The sequence below is a fragment of the Chiloscyllium punctatum genome, chromosome 29 (genome assembly GCF_047496795.1).
Source record: "Chiloscyllium punctatum isolate Juve2018m chromosome 29, sChiPun1.3, whole genome shotgun sequence".
Classification (NCBI taxonomy): Eukaryota; Metazoa; Chordata; class Chondrichthyes; order Orectolobiformes; family Hemiscylliidae; genus Chiloscyllium; species Chiloscyllium punctatum.
The window spans coordinates 70844994-70863324 of NC_092767.1; the positions used below are offsets into that span (position 1 = coordinate 70844994).

Consider the following 18331-nt stretch of genomic DNA (forward strand, 5'->3'; position numbering starts at 1 on the left):
TCCCATGTATCAGCTGCCCTTGACCTTTTAGATGTTAGTTGGTTTGGAAGATGCTATCGAAGGAGCCTCGAAGAGTTGCATCTTATGTATTGTACATGCTGCTGCTGCTGCTGCTCTGCGTCTGTACTGAAGAGAATTAATGTCTAGAATGAATGGATGGGGTGCCAATCAAGCAGCTGCTTTGTCCTAGGCTCAGTAGTTCGCACTGCTGCCTCACAGTGCCAGGGACCCAGGTTCGATTCCAGCCTCGGGCAACTGGCTGTGTTAGTTTGCACATTCTCCCCTGTCTGCGTGGGTTTCCTCCGTGTACTCTGGTTTCCTCCCACAATCCAAAGATGTGCAGGTTAGGTGAATTGGTCATGCTAAGTTGCCTAGAGTGTTCAGGGGTGTGTAGGTTAGGTGCATTAGTCAGGGGTAAATATTGGATAATAGGGTACAGGAATGGGTCTGGGTGGGTTAATCTTGCAAGGGTTGGTGTGGGCTTGTTGGGTCAAAGGGCCTATTTCCACACTATAGGGATTCTAGCCACCATTGAGGATCTTGAGTGTTATTAAAGCTGCACTTATCTTGGCAAGTGGGGAGTATTCCATTACACTCTTGTCAATTGTGGACAGGTTTCAGTGTCGCTGGGTAAACATTCTGGAACTCCCTTTACCCCCTCCCCACCCTTGTGCATCTATTGATAATTTTCCCTTACCTGCCTTACCTGACTCAGGTGTCTCAGCCAGTGAGGAGGAAGATGTTGAGCTTGCCCCATCCTCATTGGAAGTTTGCGAGCTGTGCCCTCGTCCGCTTGGTAGTTTCAGTCCCAGCTGCTCTGCCACCTCCACATGATCCCCAGGGTGAATGTAATCAAAGATGCTGCTACCCGTCAGTTCCACCTAAGCAGGAGGGAAAGTGGGCACAAATACAAACCAGGTTAATCAAGGGTGTTGCTTAGGATTGTGATCATCAAGGAACTGGGACTGAGCAACAATATTAACTGCTGTATCTATCACACCCTCAAAGTCACAAAGTGCTTCACATAAATAAAACACTAACAAACCAAATCTTTGCGTCACAAAATATGAAATAAAGAGATGACCGATAGTTTAGTAATTGAGGAGCTTGTTGGAGAGGAGGATACGGTTGAGAGAGTTAATTCCAGAGTTTGGGATTCAGGCAGCAGATGGTATGATTACTGATGGTGGAACAATCTGAATTAGGGATGCATCAGAGAAATGGAGATATCTTCGAGGGTTTGGAGCTGGAGGAGGCTACAGAGATAGAGAGGTTTACCAATCAATACTTCCTAATGTAGATGCAATCCCAATCTCCCATAATGTGAACTTTGTATAGCTCACTAACATTCCTGATGAAGGGCTTTTGCCCGAGACGTCAATTTCCCTGCTCCTCGGATGCTGCCTGACCTGCTGTGCTTTTTCAGCACCACTCTAATCCAAACCCTTTCTAATTCTAACCCTCTGAAGAAGAGTCATACTAGACTTAAAACATTAACTCTGTTTCTCTCTCCACAAATGCTGCCAGATCTGCTGAGTTTCTCTGGCATTTTCTGTTTTATTTCACATTTCCAGCATCCCCAATATTTTGCTTTTATTTGTACATCTATGTTTCTATGATGTTTCCCCTGTTGGGGAGTGTAGAACCAGGGGACACAGACTCAGGTTACAGGATGGACCATTTAGAACTGAGATGAGGCAACCTTTCTTTACTCAGAGTAGTGAACCTGCGGAATTGTCTACCACAGAAGGCCGTGGAGGTCAAGTCACTGAATATATTCAAGGACTTCATAGATAAATGTTTAGGTTTTAAAGGCATCAAGAGGTATGGGAAAAAAGTTGGAATATGATACTGAAATATTGATCAGCTAGAATGATTCCTCGAATGGGGATTCCTGTGTTGGCAGGACTGATGTATGAAGAGAGACTGGATCAGTTATAGGATATGTTCTCTAGAGTTTAGAAGAATGAGGGAGGATCTCATAGAAACTTATGATGTTCTAACACGACCAGACAGGATCAACACAGGAAGATTAGTCCTGATGATTGGCAAATCCAGAACCAGGGCTCATAGTCGAAGGATTTGGAATAGGCCATCTAGAACTGAGATGAGAAATCTCTTCACCCAGACAGGGGTGAGCCCATGGAATTCTCTGCCACAGAAAGCAGTTGAGACCAAAACATTTAATGTTTTCAAGGAGTTAGGTATACTTCCAGGGCTAAAAGGATCAAGAGGTATGTGAAGGAAATGGGAACAGGGTACTGAGTTGGACGATCAACATTATCATATGGAATTGCAAACAGATTTTAAGAGCTCAATGGCCCACTCCTGTTCCTAGTTTCTATCCACTGTTTGACCTGTGCAGATCTACAGGAGGCCTGAAAGAGGAAGAATCAATTCAGACCTGAAACATGAACATTATCTCTCTCCACAGAGGTTTCCAGACCTGCTAAGTTTCTCCAGCAGTTTCTGATTTAATTTCAGATCGCCAGCATCTGCAGTATTTTATTTTTGTATCATGAATTCCCGTTTCATTCTTATTCTGTCTAGCTCTCTTAAGACTTCTTACATGAGCTCTCGACTGGCAGTTCAAATGCAATCCATTCTGCAGCATGACAGCAGATTAATTGATCACATGACAGTGGATGAAATCGATCACATGACAGGCAGGTAACAAAGTGTGGCTGCTTTCCAAAACAGGTTCCCCTTGAATTGTAAGTCTTGCCATCGTGAAAAATAAGGTGGATAAATTGAAAAATTACTTTCAACCCAGCCCTAATGTATTAGTCTCTCACACGCGTAATTATGCAAAAGATTCTGGCCCTGCTTGTTGACCTTTAATATTCGAAGGAGTCAATACCTGTCTTTAGAGGCTCAGATATGCAGAGGGCTGGTGAATATTAATGCCGTTCTATTCATTCCTTATTCACTGAGTGTGGAGGTTAGGTTATTGCAGACCAAATGAAGTCAAGCCCTGTCTCAGACCTCTTAATTACTAATGCAGGAGAGGAGACAAAGGAAGAAAAAGAGAAGCATCTGCCTTTTAATACCTAAAGATTCAGTAAAGTTGAGTACAGGCAACGATCTTCTTTTTGCTAGCTCAAATTTGTCTCAGTTGGATGGCATCTCTCTGGGTCCCAAAGACTTGCGCATTCCAAACCTTAGGAGAAAGTGAGGACTGCAGATGCTGGAGATCAGAGCTGGAAAATGTGTTGCTGGAAAAGCGCAGCAGGTCAGGCAACATCCAAGGAGCAGGAGAATTGACATTTTGGGCATAAGCCCTTCTTCAGGAAACCTTCTTCATTCCAAACCTTAGTCAAGCCTGCTGCTTTCGTGCCATTTCTGAGGGAGTACTGCAATGCTGGAGGCGCTGTTCCTTGGTTTAGATGTTAAACTCAGGGCCATGAGGTTGAACAGCAGGGAAGATCTCCTTGTGTTCTGGACACCATTTGGTTTTCAACCAACATTGCCTCAGGATAGATTATCACATTTGTGTTTGAGGGGTCTGACTGTGAGAGAACTGGCTGCTGCAATCCCCATCAATCCACAGAGTACTCAGAGATATCCTGAGATTGGTATATCAATGTATTCTCCCATTTTTACATTAGCTCTGAAATGATTTTGTTCAGCAATCACATTCAACCACATGCTTTTTAACAAGAGTGCAAAAAGAAAGTGGCTGTGGATGTGCCCAGTATTCATTCCCCAATTATCATACTATGTCACACTTTAGGCTTCAAGTCTCCTTGGTGCTGAAAGTTCGAAAAGGATCTCTGTGAAGCAAACCAAGCAATTAGGATTTATTTCCAGAGGAATACGATTGAAACCTGGGATTATTACAAACCTGCATCAAACTTTGATTAGATCACATTTGGCAAAGGATGTGCAGCTAGTTCAGGTCGAAATCTTTGTAAAAGGGATTGGGGAGTGCCACCAATGCAAAGATAGCCTATGAAAATGGCCATCACACCACCGCAACAGAGCCATCTAGCTGGCCTCTCCCCACAACAATCATCCTCCTCCTCCAACCCATCTCTGCTAACCACAAATTCCCTCCACAATCCCATTGCTGTATGGCTTGGCTCTCAGTCCCTCTCTGATCACCACCTAATGGTGCTGACAACAGGTGCAACCAGAGGTGTTTGAGAGGCACTGAGGAGGCAGCAGGGAGGATTTGCAGGGATGATACTAGAGATGTCACATATCTGGAAATGATGGATTGACTGGCCCCCTTTTCTCTTGAAGGCTTGAGGTCTGACCTAGTAAAGATCTTTAAAACTATTGAAATTAAAACTTTGGTCAAATGGACACAGAGAGAATGCTTCCATTTGTAGAGAAGAGCATAAATAGAGGTCATCAATTTCAATTAGCTTCCTTGAAATCCAAGCGGGAATTCAGACAAATCTTTGCACCCAGAGAATAGTGGGAATGGGGAAATCGTACACACATGAAGTAATTCGGGCAAACAAAGTAAATGCTTAGTCGCCACAGTCCTGCTGAACATTGGGCTGCTCTCCCTTTAAAGGCAGATAACGAAAATGGTGAATTTAGCCTGAAAGTCACCACACCTCAGGTGAGGGGTGAGATAAAGAAGCCAGGGCCTTCATGGTTACTTCAGCCAGTACAGGATGCATTTAATGAGAAGCAAGACAGGCAGAGGGGAAGGGAAATAAAGGGTTATAATGGAAGATTTAGATTTACATGAGGAAAGATGACTGAGGCTTGAGTGGCGCTGACTAATGCTGTAGAGAATGCCAGCTGGTGGAATTTGAACTGAAATAATAAATCTGGAATACAAAGCTAATCTCAGTCATGACAACTATCATCAGTTGACATAAAAATCCCAAATTATTCACTGATGTCCTACAGAGTAGGAAATCTGCCGTCTTTACCTAATCTGGACTACATGTGACACCAGACTCACAGCAATAGCACTGACACTCAATTGGCCTCTGAAATAGCCCAAGCAACACATTCAAGGTCAATTAGGGATGGGCGGCAAATGCTGGTTTCGCCAGCACTGTCCCATATATATCTCATGTGTAATCTTAAGTAAACCCCTGATGGCCAACTTTAGTGGGAGATAAATGGAAGCTTTGGGGAAAACATGCAACTCATGAATATAGTTGTTTCTGATGTTCCCCTTGATGATTCCCACCTGGAACTGGGGCTGTGTATTAAGTGTTGCTATAAGATGCCACTGAATGTTGGCTGATTCCACATAAAGGAACAGAGTAGGTGATTATTGGAAGTTTTGGTGACCGAAAAATTGATATATGGCTTGTCCAACTGACTCACCATTTCATCCGCAGCAAATTGCTCAGGCCTTTGAGATTAAGAAGAAAAGGGAAAACACAAGAAAGTCTCATTCAAGTCCATCAAGGGGAGGTAATGTTCTCATTTTATTATACCTGTACTATTAATCCACATACCCAGGTAATGTTCTGTGGACTTACGTTTGAACCCCACCATGACAGATATTGGAATTTGAATTCAATTTTAAAAATCTGGATGACCAAAAAACCATTGCCAATTGTTGTAAAAACCTATCTGGTTTACGAATGCCCTTTAGGGAAAGAAATCTGTTGTTCTCATCCGGTCTGGCCCATGGTATATGTGACTCCAGACCACAGTCAATGTGGTTGACTTTTAGCTGCCCTCCAGACAAATATGGATGGATAATAAATGCTGAGTTAACCAGTGATGCCCCCATCCTGTGAATGAATAAATTACCATTCTACCTGGCATCCTACTGTGGGCTCCTGCTCCATGGTTTGACAGATTACTCCTGACATTTCTTATACTTTGCAAGAGGATGGTCTCAATTTGAATTTACTTTTCATTCAATATTATTGTCCTTGCCTTATTTTAAAATAATATTCAGGATTTAACACATCATTCAAAACTGTTCTCTCACTTCTAAAGAAGATGAGTTTTTATATTTCTTTAGCTAGCCAAATCTCATAACATACTGTGTCTTCTTTCATAGCCTGTAACAGGAATCTCATCTGAATTACATTAGAATTGGTTCAATGTGTATTCCATGTATTAGATGCAGTTAAAGGACTATATACTGTATTTGCTTCTTTAATATTGTGGCCAACCTTTATTCTCAGAGTTAAAGAGTTCAAAAGCCAATGAATCATGATAAACCTTTATCAAACAAGAGTTTGGCCTGGAATTGGAGTGCTGAATCAAATTTGGGCACCATACTTTAGGGAGGATGTGAAGACATTGAATAGCGTGCAGAAAAATTTATGGAGTGGTTCAGGGATAAGAGAGTTCAGCGAAGTGGATATACTACAGAAGCTGGAGCTGTTTTTCTGTGCAGAAGAGAAAGTTACAAGGAGATTCAATCAAGGTGTTCAATATCACAAGGGATCTAGACGAAGTAGATTGGGAGAAATGTTCCCATTAACAGAGAGGTCAAGAACCAGAAGGTACCATTTTTAAAGGATTCTTAATGTAATGTTTTGAGAATATGGGTTCAAATCCCACCACTACAGCTGGTGGAAATTAAACTAAAATAATCAATGAAGTAAGCTAGAATTGAATACTCATCTTAGTAATCTAATTCCTATCTTTCCTTTTGTTGTAAAAGACCATCTGGTTCACTGATATCCTTTGGGGAAGGAAATCTAGTTTTCATACCCAGTCTGGCCTACATCAGACCGCAGACCTGGTGACTCCTAGCTGAAATGGCATACGTTTTTCTTCATAGTTCATTTACTCATAGAATGCAGCTTTGTACCTTTTACCTTCTAACAACCCCAATATCCCAACAATCCACCTTTATAAGTTTTTTTAAAAAATCAACCTGTTTGGAGATATTATTTCACACCTCTGGAGCATGTGGGACCTGAACCTGGGCCTCCTGGCTCAGAGGCAGGAATATTAACATTGTACCACAAGAGCTTTCCAGTCCCTCTTTATACGACTTTAAATACTAATTAAAGAAATTAAAACGAATTTAAAAAGTTACAGGTCCTTAAAACAACAATGTAGCAAAGGTAATATCATAAACTTACAAAATTTAACCTTAAATTTGGTTTTGGGAGGTGATTAAGGACTCCTGCTCCCAATGGTGCCCACCCGTGGCAGAAGGCTTTCAGAAAATCAGTGAATATCTCATGCTATCTCTCCAGGGAGAGGCAGACACATATGCATGGTAGAAAGCCAAACCACTGGGTATAACAACCATGGCAACAGGCAACCGCCTGGACCTGTTAATGGGTCAGCTCCTCTTTATACTATTTAGAACTTATTGAACAAATGAGGGAATCCTGAGGGACAAGCTGTACATGTATTTGGAAAGGCAAGGACTGATTAGGGGTAGTCAACATGGCTTTGTGCGTGGGAAATCATCTCTCGCAAACTTGATTGAGTTTTTTGAAGTAGTAACAAAGAGGATTGCTGAGGGCAGAGTGGTAGATGTGATCTATATGGACTTCTGTAAGGCGTTTGACAAGGTTCCCCATGGGAGACTGATAGCAAGGTTAAATCTCATGGAATACCGGGAGAACTAGCCATTTGGATACAGAACTGGCTTCAAGGTAGAAGACAGAGGGTGGTGGTGGAGGGTTGTTTTTCAGACTGGAGGCCTGTGACCAGTGGAGTGCCACAAGGATCAGTGCTGGATTCAGTACTTTTCATCATTTGAATAAATGATTTGGATGTGAGCATAAGAGGTATAGTGAGTAAGTTTGCAGATGACAGTGAAGAAGGTTACCTCAGAATACAACGGGATCTTGATCAGATGGGCCAATGGGCTGACAAGTGGCAGATGGAGTTTAATTTAGATAAATGTAAAGTGCTGCATTTTGGAAAAGCAAATACTAGCAGGACTTATACACTTAATGGTATGGTACTCGGGAATGTTGCTGAACAAAGAGACCTTGGAGTGCAGGTTCATAGATCCTTGAAAGCGGAGTCGCAGATAGATAGAAGAGTGAAGGAGGTGTTTGGTATGCTTTCCTTTATTGGTCAGAGTATTGAGTACAGGAGTTGGGAGGTCATGTTGCAGCTGTACAGGACATTGGTTAGCCCATTGTTGGAATATTGTGTGCAATTCTAGTCTCCTTCCTATCAGAAAGATGTTGTGAAACTTGAAAGGGTTCAGAAAAGATTTACAAGGATGTTGCCAGGGTTGGAGGTTTTGAGATAATGGGAGAGGTTGGATAGGCTGGGGCTGTTTTCACTGGAACATCGGAGGCTGAGGGGTGACCTTATAGTGGTTTATAAAATCATGAGGGGCATGGATAGGATAAATAGGCAAAGTCTTTTCCCTGGGGTGAGGGAATCCAGAACTAGAGGGCATAGGTTTAGGGTGAGAGGGAAAAGATATAAAAGAGACCTAAGGGGCAACTTTTTCACGCAGAGGGTGGTAGGGTGGTACGTGTATGGAACGAGCTGCCAGAGGAAGTCTGGAGGCTAGTTCAATTGCAACGTTTAAAAGGCAGCTGGATGGGTATATGAATAGGAAGGGTTTGGAGGGATATGGGCCATGTGCTGGCAGGTGGGACTAGATTAGGTTGGGCTATCTGGTCGGCATGGACAAGTTGGACCGAAGAGTCTGTTTCTGTGATGTACATCTCTATGACTCTAATAGAGAAGACAGTGGCCTAGTCATCAAGAGTCTCCAGTAATGTTTTGGGACTTGATTTCAAATCCTGCTATAACAGCCAGTGGAATTTTAACCCAATAAAAATAAATGTGGTGGTTCATAGATGGAAGAAAATATCACAGGTGATTTTGTGATAGGAAAAAAAATGTTCAGTTGTGTGTAAGATCACTTCTGGAGATAGAAGATAAGGACTAAATAAATAAATGCAAAAGTAAGAATCTAATGATGACCATGAAATCATTGTTGATTGTTGGAGGGAATCTGCCATCTTACCCATCTGGCTTACATGTTACTTCAGAAGCACAGCAATGTGGTTTGGATGGATAATAAATCCTGTGAATGAACAAAAAAATGAAACCAAATTAAATAAAATTTACAATTAATGGCCCTTTAAAGAAGCCTTGTAAAATCGGACAAAACTCTCAAAGGAAACTTGCTAATTCAAATTAATATTTGAAGGTGAAGAGATAATGTATTTGAACCCTGTTGTGACCATCTGTTGTGTAAGGTCTCAAGTGTTCCAGTGGACACTCCGTGTTCCCTCTCTGCAGCAAATCTCCAGGAAGGGCACAAAGAAAATCATCAAGAAGATGCCAACAAAGAGTGGCAAGAAGAAGAAGGGCTTCTGAGTCCAGGCTCGTCCATCCTGTCCACTTTCTTTTTTGTTTCTTTTCTCCTTTTTGACTTTCCTTCCTTTTTTTTCTTTTATTTTACTTACCTTTTGTTGAAGACCTCAATCATGGTGACCCAAACGGTATTGTCAGCGAGTGAGCCGAGCGCAGACTCGAATGGGTCCACTGTGGACTTGTTCTGGCAGCAGCATTGGAGGGAAGTTTGGGTTCCTGGCAGCTTCTGCATCAACAAGGCAATCTTAGCACTGAGGAGAAAGTGAGGACTGCAGATGCTGGAGATCAGAGTTGAAAAATGTGTTGCTAGAAAGGCGCAGCAGGTCAGGCAGCATCAAAGGAGCAGGAATTGGTTCTCCTGGGAGCAGATGCAGCGGAGGCGAAGGAATTGGGAATATGGGGTGGCGTTTTTACACCCTGCTCCCTGTAAAAACGCCATCCCATATTACCAATTCCTTTGCCTCCACCGCATCTGCTCCCAGGAGGACCAATTCCAATACCGAACAACCCAGATGGCCTCCTTCTTCAAAGACCACAATTTCCCCTCAGACGTGGTTGACGATGCTATCCACCGCATCTCCTCCACTTCCCGCTTCTCCGCCCTTGAACCCGCCCCTCCAATCGCCACCAGGACAGAACCCCACTGGTCCCCACCTACCACCCCACCAACCTCCAGATACATCGTATCATCCTTCGTCATTTCTGCCACCTTCAAACAGACCCCACCACCAAGGATATATTTCCCTCCCCTCCCCTATCAGCATTCCGGAAAGACCACTCCCTCCGTGACTCCCTCGTCAGGTCCACACCCCCCACCAACCCAACCTCCACTCCCAGCACCTTCCCCTGCAACCGCAAGAAATGCAAAACTTGCGCCCATACCTCCCCCCTCACTTCCCTCCAAGGCCCCAAGGGATCCTTCCATTTCCGTCACAAATTCACCTGCACCTCCACACACATCATTTACTGCATCCGCTGCACCTGATCGGGCCTCCTCTATATTAGGGAGACAGGCCGCCTACTTGCGGAATGTTTCAGAGAACACCTCTGGGACACCCGCACCAACCAACCCAACCCGCCGCATAGCTGAACACTTTAACTCCCCCTCCCACTCTGCCAAGGACAGGCAGGTCCTTGGCCTCCTCCATTGCCAGACCATGGCAACACGATGCCTGGAGGAAGAGCCCCTCATGTTCCTCTAAGGAACCCTCCAACCACAAGGGATGAATGCAGATTTCTCCACCTTCCTCATTTCCCCTCCTCCCACCTTTTCTCAGTCCCAACCCTCAGACTCAGCACCGCCTTCTTGACCTGCAATCTTCTTCCTGACCTCTCCGCCCCCAACCCCTCTCCGGCCTATCACCCTCACCTTAACCTCCTTCCACCTATCACATTCCCAACGTCCCTCCCCCAAGTCCCTCCTCCCTACCTTTTATCTTAGATCTTAGCACTGACTCTTGGTTACTGCGGCAGAAGCGAGTTTGGGTTCGTGATGGCATCTGATCCAGCGCAGATTCATGGAGGTGGCGGAGGAGGTGAGTTTGGGCCCAGTACAAGACCTGGTGGTTTTGGCCACAGCTGCATTGGCAAGGTAGGCCTGAAACCAACTCATGCCAGTGATGGAGTCAGGTTTGGGCCGGTGCAGTACCAGGTGGCATTTGTGGCATCTGCATTGTTTAAGTCCAGTGAGGACTCATAATGGCGATGGTCTCGGTGGAGGTGAGATGGTGCCGAAGAGTGGTGACTTTCATTCTGGTAGCGGCAGCACAGTGAAGGGGTCTCGTGCCTGGTCACCAGGCCCATGGTGGAACACTTCACAAAAAAGACTGTAAAGTTGAACACATTTTCTTTATTTATTTATTTTATTTTTCTGTGTTTTAAGATGGTGCTGAGATGGTGACATTATACAACACTTTTCATTGTATTTGTAGCAAGTTACATGTGACAATAAATAAAATAAATTACTACAATGTCACCATCTACCCATCTGTGTTATCCTCCTTGCCTACTCTCTCTGTTACAAGCTCCTATATTCTCACCACTCTCTGGTTGAGAGAGTTTCTAATTGAAATTTGTTTGGACTTTAATTAGTGATGATAGTCATGACCCTGTGGAGAGATGATGACATTGGACTAGTATTTCAGGCTTCATAGGCTCAATGGCTGATGATGAAATTTGAATTCAATAAAAATTTGGAATAAAAGCTAGCCGAATTGTGACCATTGTTGATTGCCGTAAAATTCCATCTCGTTTACTAATGCCCTTTAAGAAAGTAATTCTGTTGTCCTTACCTAGTCTGGACTATGTGTGACTTCAGATCTACAGCATTATGCCTGATTCAGAACTTCCCTCTGGGCAATTAGTAATGGACAGTAAATACTGGCTCAATGATGTCCACTTCTCATGAATGAATAAAACTTTTCTCTCCTCAAGGAGGAGGAAGACTTTGTGAAAGAGGCATGAAGGTATAAGTGAGGAAACCCCCTTTCTCAATTGTTTTAAAAGGTTCCCTATCAACTACATTTTTGTTTTGAAGGTGTGGAACAAGATGGAGCTAGAAAAAGGTGACATGGAGGTAGGTGGTCAGCTAGGCTAACAAGCCAGTCCAGTTTTAAGATTGACTGCCTTACCCTCAACACCTCACTCACCCTACATGTCCTTCTTCAACCTCAACTCCATGCCTGAATAATCCCTATCTTTGAAATGAGCTTGAAAAAATAAACTTCGAACAACCTATTAAAGCTGTCACATTCAAAGACACTTCACGCTGAAAACATACGTCCATAAAACCCTTGCAAAAAAAACCCTCAAGTGGACAATCTGTTATGAAACCAAGCACTTATTCACTTACAGCATCAAAGACAGGTAATCATTTAAAACCTCTTAAAATTAATCAACATATAAAGGCAGCACCCTCTCCACCTCCACTTCACTGATATTAGCACTCGAGACTTTTTGGAACTCAGGCAAGCATTCGAGTATTCGATAGTCTTGGCTAAAAGACTCTGGGAACTGTCAATAGTGGAGTCTGAAACTGAAATATTGGATAGTGTTATTTCAAAGCTGCAGATGCTGTTCTTTTTCAGTTTATCTGTCAATTCTTGGAGTACAGCAGGTCAGTATTTTTTCCTTCAAAGCTAAAGGCATTGTTTATTTGAATCTCAATCCAAAACAAGTTTCCCAGTACAGGCCCTTTTCAGTTTTGAACTTAGAATACAGTTTTGAATGTATGATAGCACTTTCTCTTTTGGGAAAAGTACTATGATGCATGTCAATGCAAGTCAATTAAATGATCATATAGCTTTGCTGGTCAGAGCCCTATGATCAACACAAGCAGTAAAAACACATCCAACTTATAATACAGCATCCATCTATTGACACTAAAATAACTTTTTTTCATTTTTAATATGTCAAATTATGTCAATTAAAGAATTCCACAATCAGGGACTGTTTCTTTTTGGATTCCCACTTGGGGTTGAGCTTCCCTGTGAACCACATCTTCAAGCAAATTATTTGGAAGTCACTGCAGATATTTACCCCCTGCAGTGGAGCGGGCAGCAGTGGGATTGCTGAGGCGTCCTCGTTACCCGCACCCCTATCTCAGGGTCATGAAAATCCCACACAACAGAAAGGATGTGGGCATCTCACAATTGTATCCTGCCATTTTTAAATCCCCCCAACCCCATTCTGATTTGGACACAGGCACAGAAGTTCTAGCCACTTTCTTAACATCTTCCCATTGATCTCCATTGCAATTTTCTAACTTTCCCCAAAATAAAACCCCATGTCCTTTCTCCTCCTCTCCACTGCCCTGATTCCTCCGCTCCTGCTGGTTTCACTTAGTTGGAAGGTCACAGAGGTTTCCTGATGAAGGGCTTATGCCTGAATTGTGGACTCCCCTGCTCCTCGGATACTGCCTGACCTGTTGTGCTTTTCCAGCACCACAGTTTTTGACTGATCTCCAGCACCTGCAGTTGTCACCTTCTCACAGAGGTTTCCTGTCTGCTTAAAACTACAGGTTGGGGCTCAATGGTGCCATATGCAAAGAAGGACCAAATGGCTAACTTTACTGCCAGAAGCCAGCAGGATTGGTGCATGGGAATGGGAGAGGGGAAGGGTAATAGTAAATTTATTTGTGCAGTTGCCAACACTCCAGGCTTGGCCTAGAGTCTTAATGAATTGAAGATAAATCTCTACGACACTGCTATGAGCACAACACCAGAGAAAAATCACAGCTTTTGAGCTTTTTAAAATTTATTTGAAGATTTAGGATTACTACTTTTTAAAATCTGACTGAAGCTTCTAATTAGGTAATGGGAGGGTCCCTTCCATTTCAGATTGGTGCAAACATGGTTCATATTGATGATGAGCTACCAATGGCAGGTATGTGGGGTGGGGTGCAGGTAGGTATTTGGAAGCAGCATGAATTTTTGTGATGAAACCTCAAGGATCAAGGCCTACTAGAGTTGGCAACCCAAACTGAGCAGAAAGTATTAAAATCACTCCAAAGTTCAAACACAGATCCATATCGAAATAATACCTGCTTGAATTTCACAGGGAACTAAAATAAGAATATAAGATGGAGGAGCAGAAGTAGGCTATTCAGCCTGTCAAGTCTGCTCTGCCATTCAATGACAGCATAGCTGATCTGATAACACTCAATTCCACTTTTCTGCCTTTTCCCCACAACTCATGCTAATTAAAAATCTATCTATGTCAGCACTGAATATACTTACTGAACTTTTCTCGACAGCCTTCTGTGGTAAACAATTTTACAAATTTACTCCCTACTGAGAGAAGAAATTCCTCTTCACCTCTTAAATGTAAGACCTCTTATTCTGAAAATAATCTCTCTGGTCCTAGATTCTTCCACAAGGGGAAACAACCACTCCCAATCTGCCCTGTCAAGTCCCACAAGAATCTTGTACGTTTCAAGAAGGTAACCTGTCTATCCTGTAAACTCCAAATAGTACAGGCCCATCTACTCAACTTCTCTTCATAAGACAGTCCTTCCATACCCAGTGTCAGACTAGTGAACCATCAATGGATTGTTTCTAATGCCACTGAACTGTTCCTGAGATAAGGGGCCCTGAACCGTTCATAAGTATTCCAGCTGCAGTCTGACTAATGCCTCATATAGTTTTACCAAATCCAAATAATTCTGAATAAACTTGCAGGCTATGAATTCCATAGTGACAAATGATTTTTAATGTGGTCTGACATCCCCTCAACTGAGAAGGTGCTCCAGACACCTTAAGCTACATTTTTAATAATTTTTTTTCGCAGGTGAGAAGTTTGTTAACGGACACACTCACTGGTCTTGTAGAAGAACATCCATGAATTTCTTAAGAGGCTGCAGACCTTTCATACATCTGAAAGCAGATGTTAGTGTTTCTTCGGTGGAAAAATTCAGGTTCGGGGGTCCCGGGAGTATTCAGTTCTCGGCGCTCAATCATAATTGAATACTTCATCAAAGTCTGAGTGATCTTTGCCTGAAGATTGCTTGGGGGCTGAACTCAAGCTGTTGAATTTGTAAAACGCAGACTGTCTGATAAGAGGAGAGTCCATGAGGCCCCAGAGCCCCCTCTCACTGGGCCTACAGGAGGTTCAGTACAAACTCGACATTTCAAATAGGTTGTGAGGGGGAGATAGTAAGGGAATAACAACTGTCGTAGAGACAGACTCTCTCAGGACTGCCAAAGAAATGATTTATGGAATTTCAAAGTTGATGTATCAAAGGTAGCTGGATTAATTCAGTAAAGGTGATGAGCTGGTTCACAGCCTCAGCCTAGTCCACTGACAGCCTGCATTCAGATGGTGCCTTCACGTACAGTGAATATAACCTGATGCTGAGCCACATGAGGAGATGTCATGAAAGAGCTACCCAAAAGCTCCATCAAAGAGGGAAGTTGTCAGGACCTTTTTACAAAGGAGAAGGGAGAGGCGTGAGGTTTAGGTAGGTATCTCCAGAGCTTAGAACCCAGGCAGCTGAAAGCGCGGCCATTTATTGTTGAGCCACAAAATTAAAATTGGTCTCATAAGAGACAAGAGGAGAAGTGTAGATATCACGGAATGTTGAGGGGAGACAGTGGTGGATAAAAGTGTCTAAACAATGCAGAACATAAATCAGATTCAAATAGCGAGAGCCAAATCTCAGGATTTGCAGGATTTACAATGAAAGTAGACGCACACTTCTGAGAAGAAAAATAAAGATTGTATTTCTATAGCACCACCTCAAGGCGACTAATGCCTTGTAATCAATGAAGTACTTCTTACATCGAGTCATAGAATCATAGAATCCTTACAGTGTGGTAACAGGCCATTTGGCCCAACAAGTCCACACCGACCCTCCGAAGAGTAACCCAGCCAGACCCATTCCCCTACTTATTAAACTACATTTCCCCTGACTAATGCTAGCCTACACACCCCTGAACACCATGAGCAATTTAGCATGGCCAATCCACCTAACCTACACATCTTTGGACTGTGGGAGGAAACCCACACAGACACAGGGAGAATATGCAAACTCCACACAGTCACCTGAGGCAGGACTGAACCCGGGTCCCTGGCGCTGTGAGGCAGCAGTGTTAACTACTGAGTCATTGTGCTGCCCAAAATTTAATCTATATTTCCTCATCAGCCTGTTCAGAGATGTTGTTACACATCTCTTGGTCCAGGGTTAGAGACACTACCACTACACCACAAGAGAGTCACTTTTGTTCCCATGAAATGTAGGAAATGCAGTGGTCAATTTGCACACAGCAAGGTCCCACAAGGATTGTGCTAACAGACTGATACTGTTTGGGGACTATTGGGTGCATTAGTTTCTCTATCCTGCCCAGGTGCCAACTAGTGGGTAGCATTCTCACCTTTGAAGAAGCAAGTGAGCACAGAATGAAAGCTGAGACTCCCACAGCAGCGCAGAGGGCAGTGGAGTCAGGAGGACTGTCAGACGTCAAATTTACTGGAGGATTGCACTCAGGTGTGTATGTTGCAGAGGTGGGAGCTAAATATGGACAATTCATGGAGAATTTGATAATTATCTACAAATTAGTTGTTTTAAATCCAAAAATACTGTTGATTGTTGGAGCTTGCTGTGCACAAATTTGTTGCTTGTTTTCTACATAACAACCGTGATGGCCCCTCAAAAAAAACTAATCAGTACAAAGTTTGTTTGGAAAGTACAAAGATTTCTATAGCTGAAAGTTCTTCAAGAACCTATCACTAAACTGCCCAATATCAAAGTAAAATAGTGAAACTTCAGCACATATTCCATTTGGATAATCCTCTAAGAATGCCTATATATTAATGACATTTACATAGCACGGTTACAGATTGGATCTTACCCAGGGTGAAAGCATTGCTGCATATTGAAGCCCAATTATTCCTTTGATCTCCCAAATGGTTTGAACATCAAAGAATTGACTGATCCAAAGAGAGAATTGGATTTATAACCCCAAGGAAGGTTCTGCCTTTAAGAGGGAGCCTCAGCTTTGAGACCTCTTTAAAGAACAGATTTTACCACTGAGGCCCTTTCTTGTTGACTAAATATCTCCTCAAACAGTACCAGTTAAATAGCAAGAAGAACGATTGTAGAAGAAGCTTTACTCTGTATCTAATACTGTGCTATTTGAGTCCTGGGAATGTTTGATGACAATAGCACAGGGGAAGCTTTACTGTACCTAACCCCATGCGCTCCCTATCCTGGGAGTGTTTGATGAGGGCGATGTAGTGGTAGCTTTACTCTATAGCTAATCCTGTGCAATACCTATTTTAGAAGCACCTGATGAAGGTTTATTCTGTACCTAATCCCATACTAAAACTGTCCTGAAAGCGTTTGTTGGGAACAATGTCATTTATATCATATTTTAATGGTGACAGTGAGTGCTCAAAATTGAAAGTGTCCCATATCACAACAAAACACGTAAGTAAAAAAACTCCTGCCGACGATGGTACCGGTTGAAGTGAATAAATAAATGAGGGATTTATGTAAGTACCTAAACCTCAGGCATCGATAGAAAATTCTCTACTTGATCTCACTCCATTTACACATGACAGAGAATTTCAAAGATATATTGGCAAATAATTACAGCAAGGTACATCCTTCAGAGAGTTACTGCATTCCAAATAGTTAAAGGCTGTAATTTTGTTACTGGCTGTAAGGGAAGATTTATTATCACAACCAAGGTATTCATTTTAAAAAATAATTTTAGTGATTTTTGGACAGTCTGGTGAAGAATGTCATTGCTAAAGGATGGAATCCTTTTCGAATGGAATATCAGACACTAAACACTTGAGCATTTAATCCAGACTGCCTCTCCCAGTGTGCTACAGAGGGAGTGCTGAATTGTTGGAACTGCTTCTTTTTTATGACACATTGAGCCAAGGTCTGTCCCCTCAGCCCAATATAAAGCATCTTGTCACACAGTTCAAAGAAAGGACAGAGGAGCTCTCCATTATTTTTAAAATTTGTCCTACAACTAACATCACTAAAACAAGATTATGTGGTCATTAATACATTCCTGATTATGGAAGCATACTGTACATAAATTGGCTGCAATTTGTCTTGCAAAACCCAAAGCAAATGTCTGCTGTTAGCATGATGCCATGATTGGATAGCCCTTGCTGAACAGTCTGAGTGTACCAATAACTACTCTAGCAATTCATTTAAGATTATCAATTGTTCTCATAACCTTTGTACTTACTAAAAGCTACATATATTCATACACTGGGACCCATCCTCTGCAAACGAAAGGAAAATGTTCAAGCCTTGCATCTTTTATAAACTAGCTGGGAGCTTGGAGAAGTCTACAGATCCCCATTGTTTTGCTCATGTACTGTGCAAAACATGTACTGCCCTATGTATGCCCCTGCACCACTCGGACTGCAGTAGTTCAAAAAGGCATTGTTTCAGGGGCAGTTAGGAATAGGCAATAAATATTTGCATAGCCAGTGATGACCTACATCCCATGAATAAATTTTAAAAACTGATCTGCTTGGAACATGGCTGCAGCAGAAGACTCCCAGGAGGACCTTTTAGGTTTGCGCCTCCCCAACATCTCTGAAGAGGTCAAACATTCCC

General features: G+C 42.7%; 1 protein-coding gene across 9 annotated transcripts in view; it reads right to left on the reverse strand.

Annotated features, from left to right (window-relative positions):
* npas1 (neuronal PAS domain protein 1) overlaps positions 1-18331 on the reverse strand; it is a 442697-nt gene that overhangs the window by 53143 nt on the left and 371223 nt on the right. For 7 of the 9 annotated variants that reach the window (XM_072549368.1, XM_072549362.1, XM_072549364.1 and 4 more), the window contains one exon: positions 698-881. In XM_072549368.1, coding sequence (XP_072405469.1) covers positions 698-881 — 184 coding nt within the window. The remainder of the gene's footprint in view (positions 1-697; positions 882-18331) is intronic. The other 2 variants (XM_072549363.1, XM_072549367.1) reach the window with 1 other exon arrangement.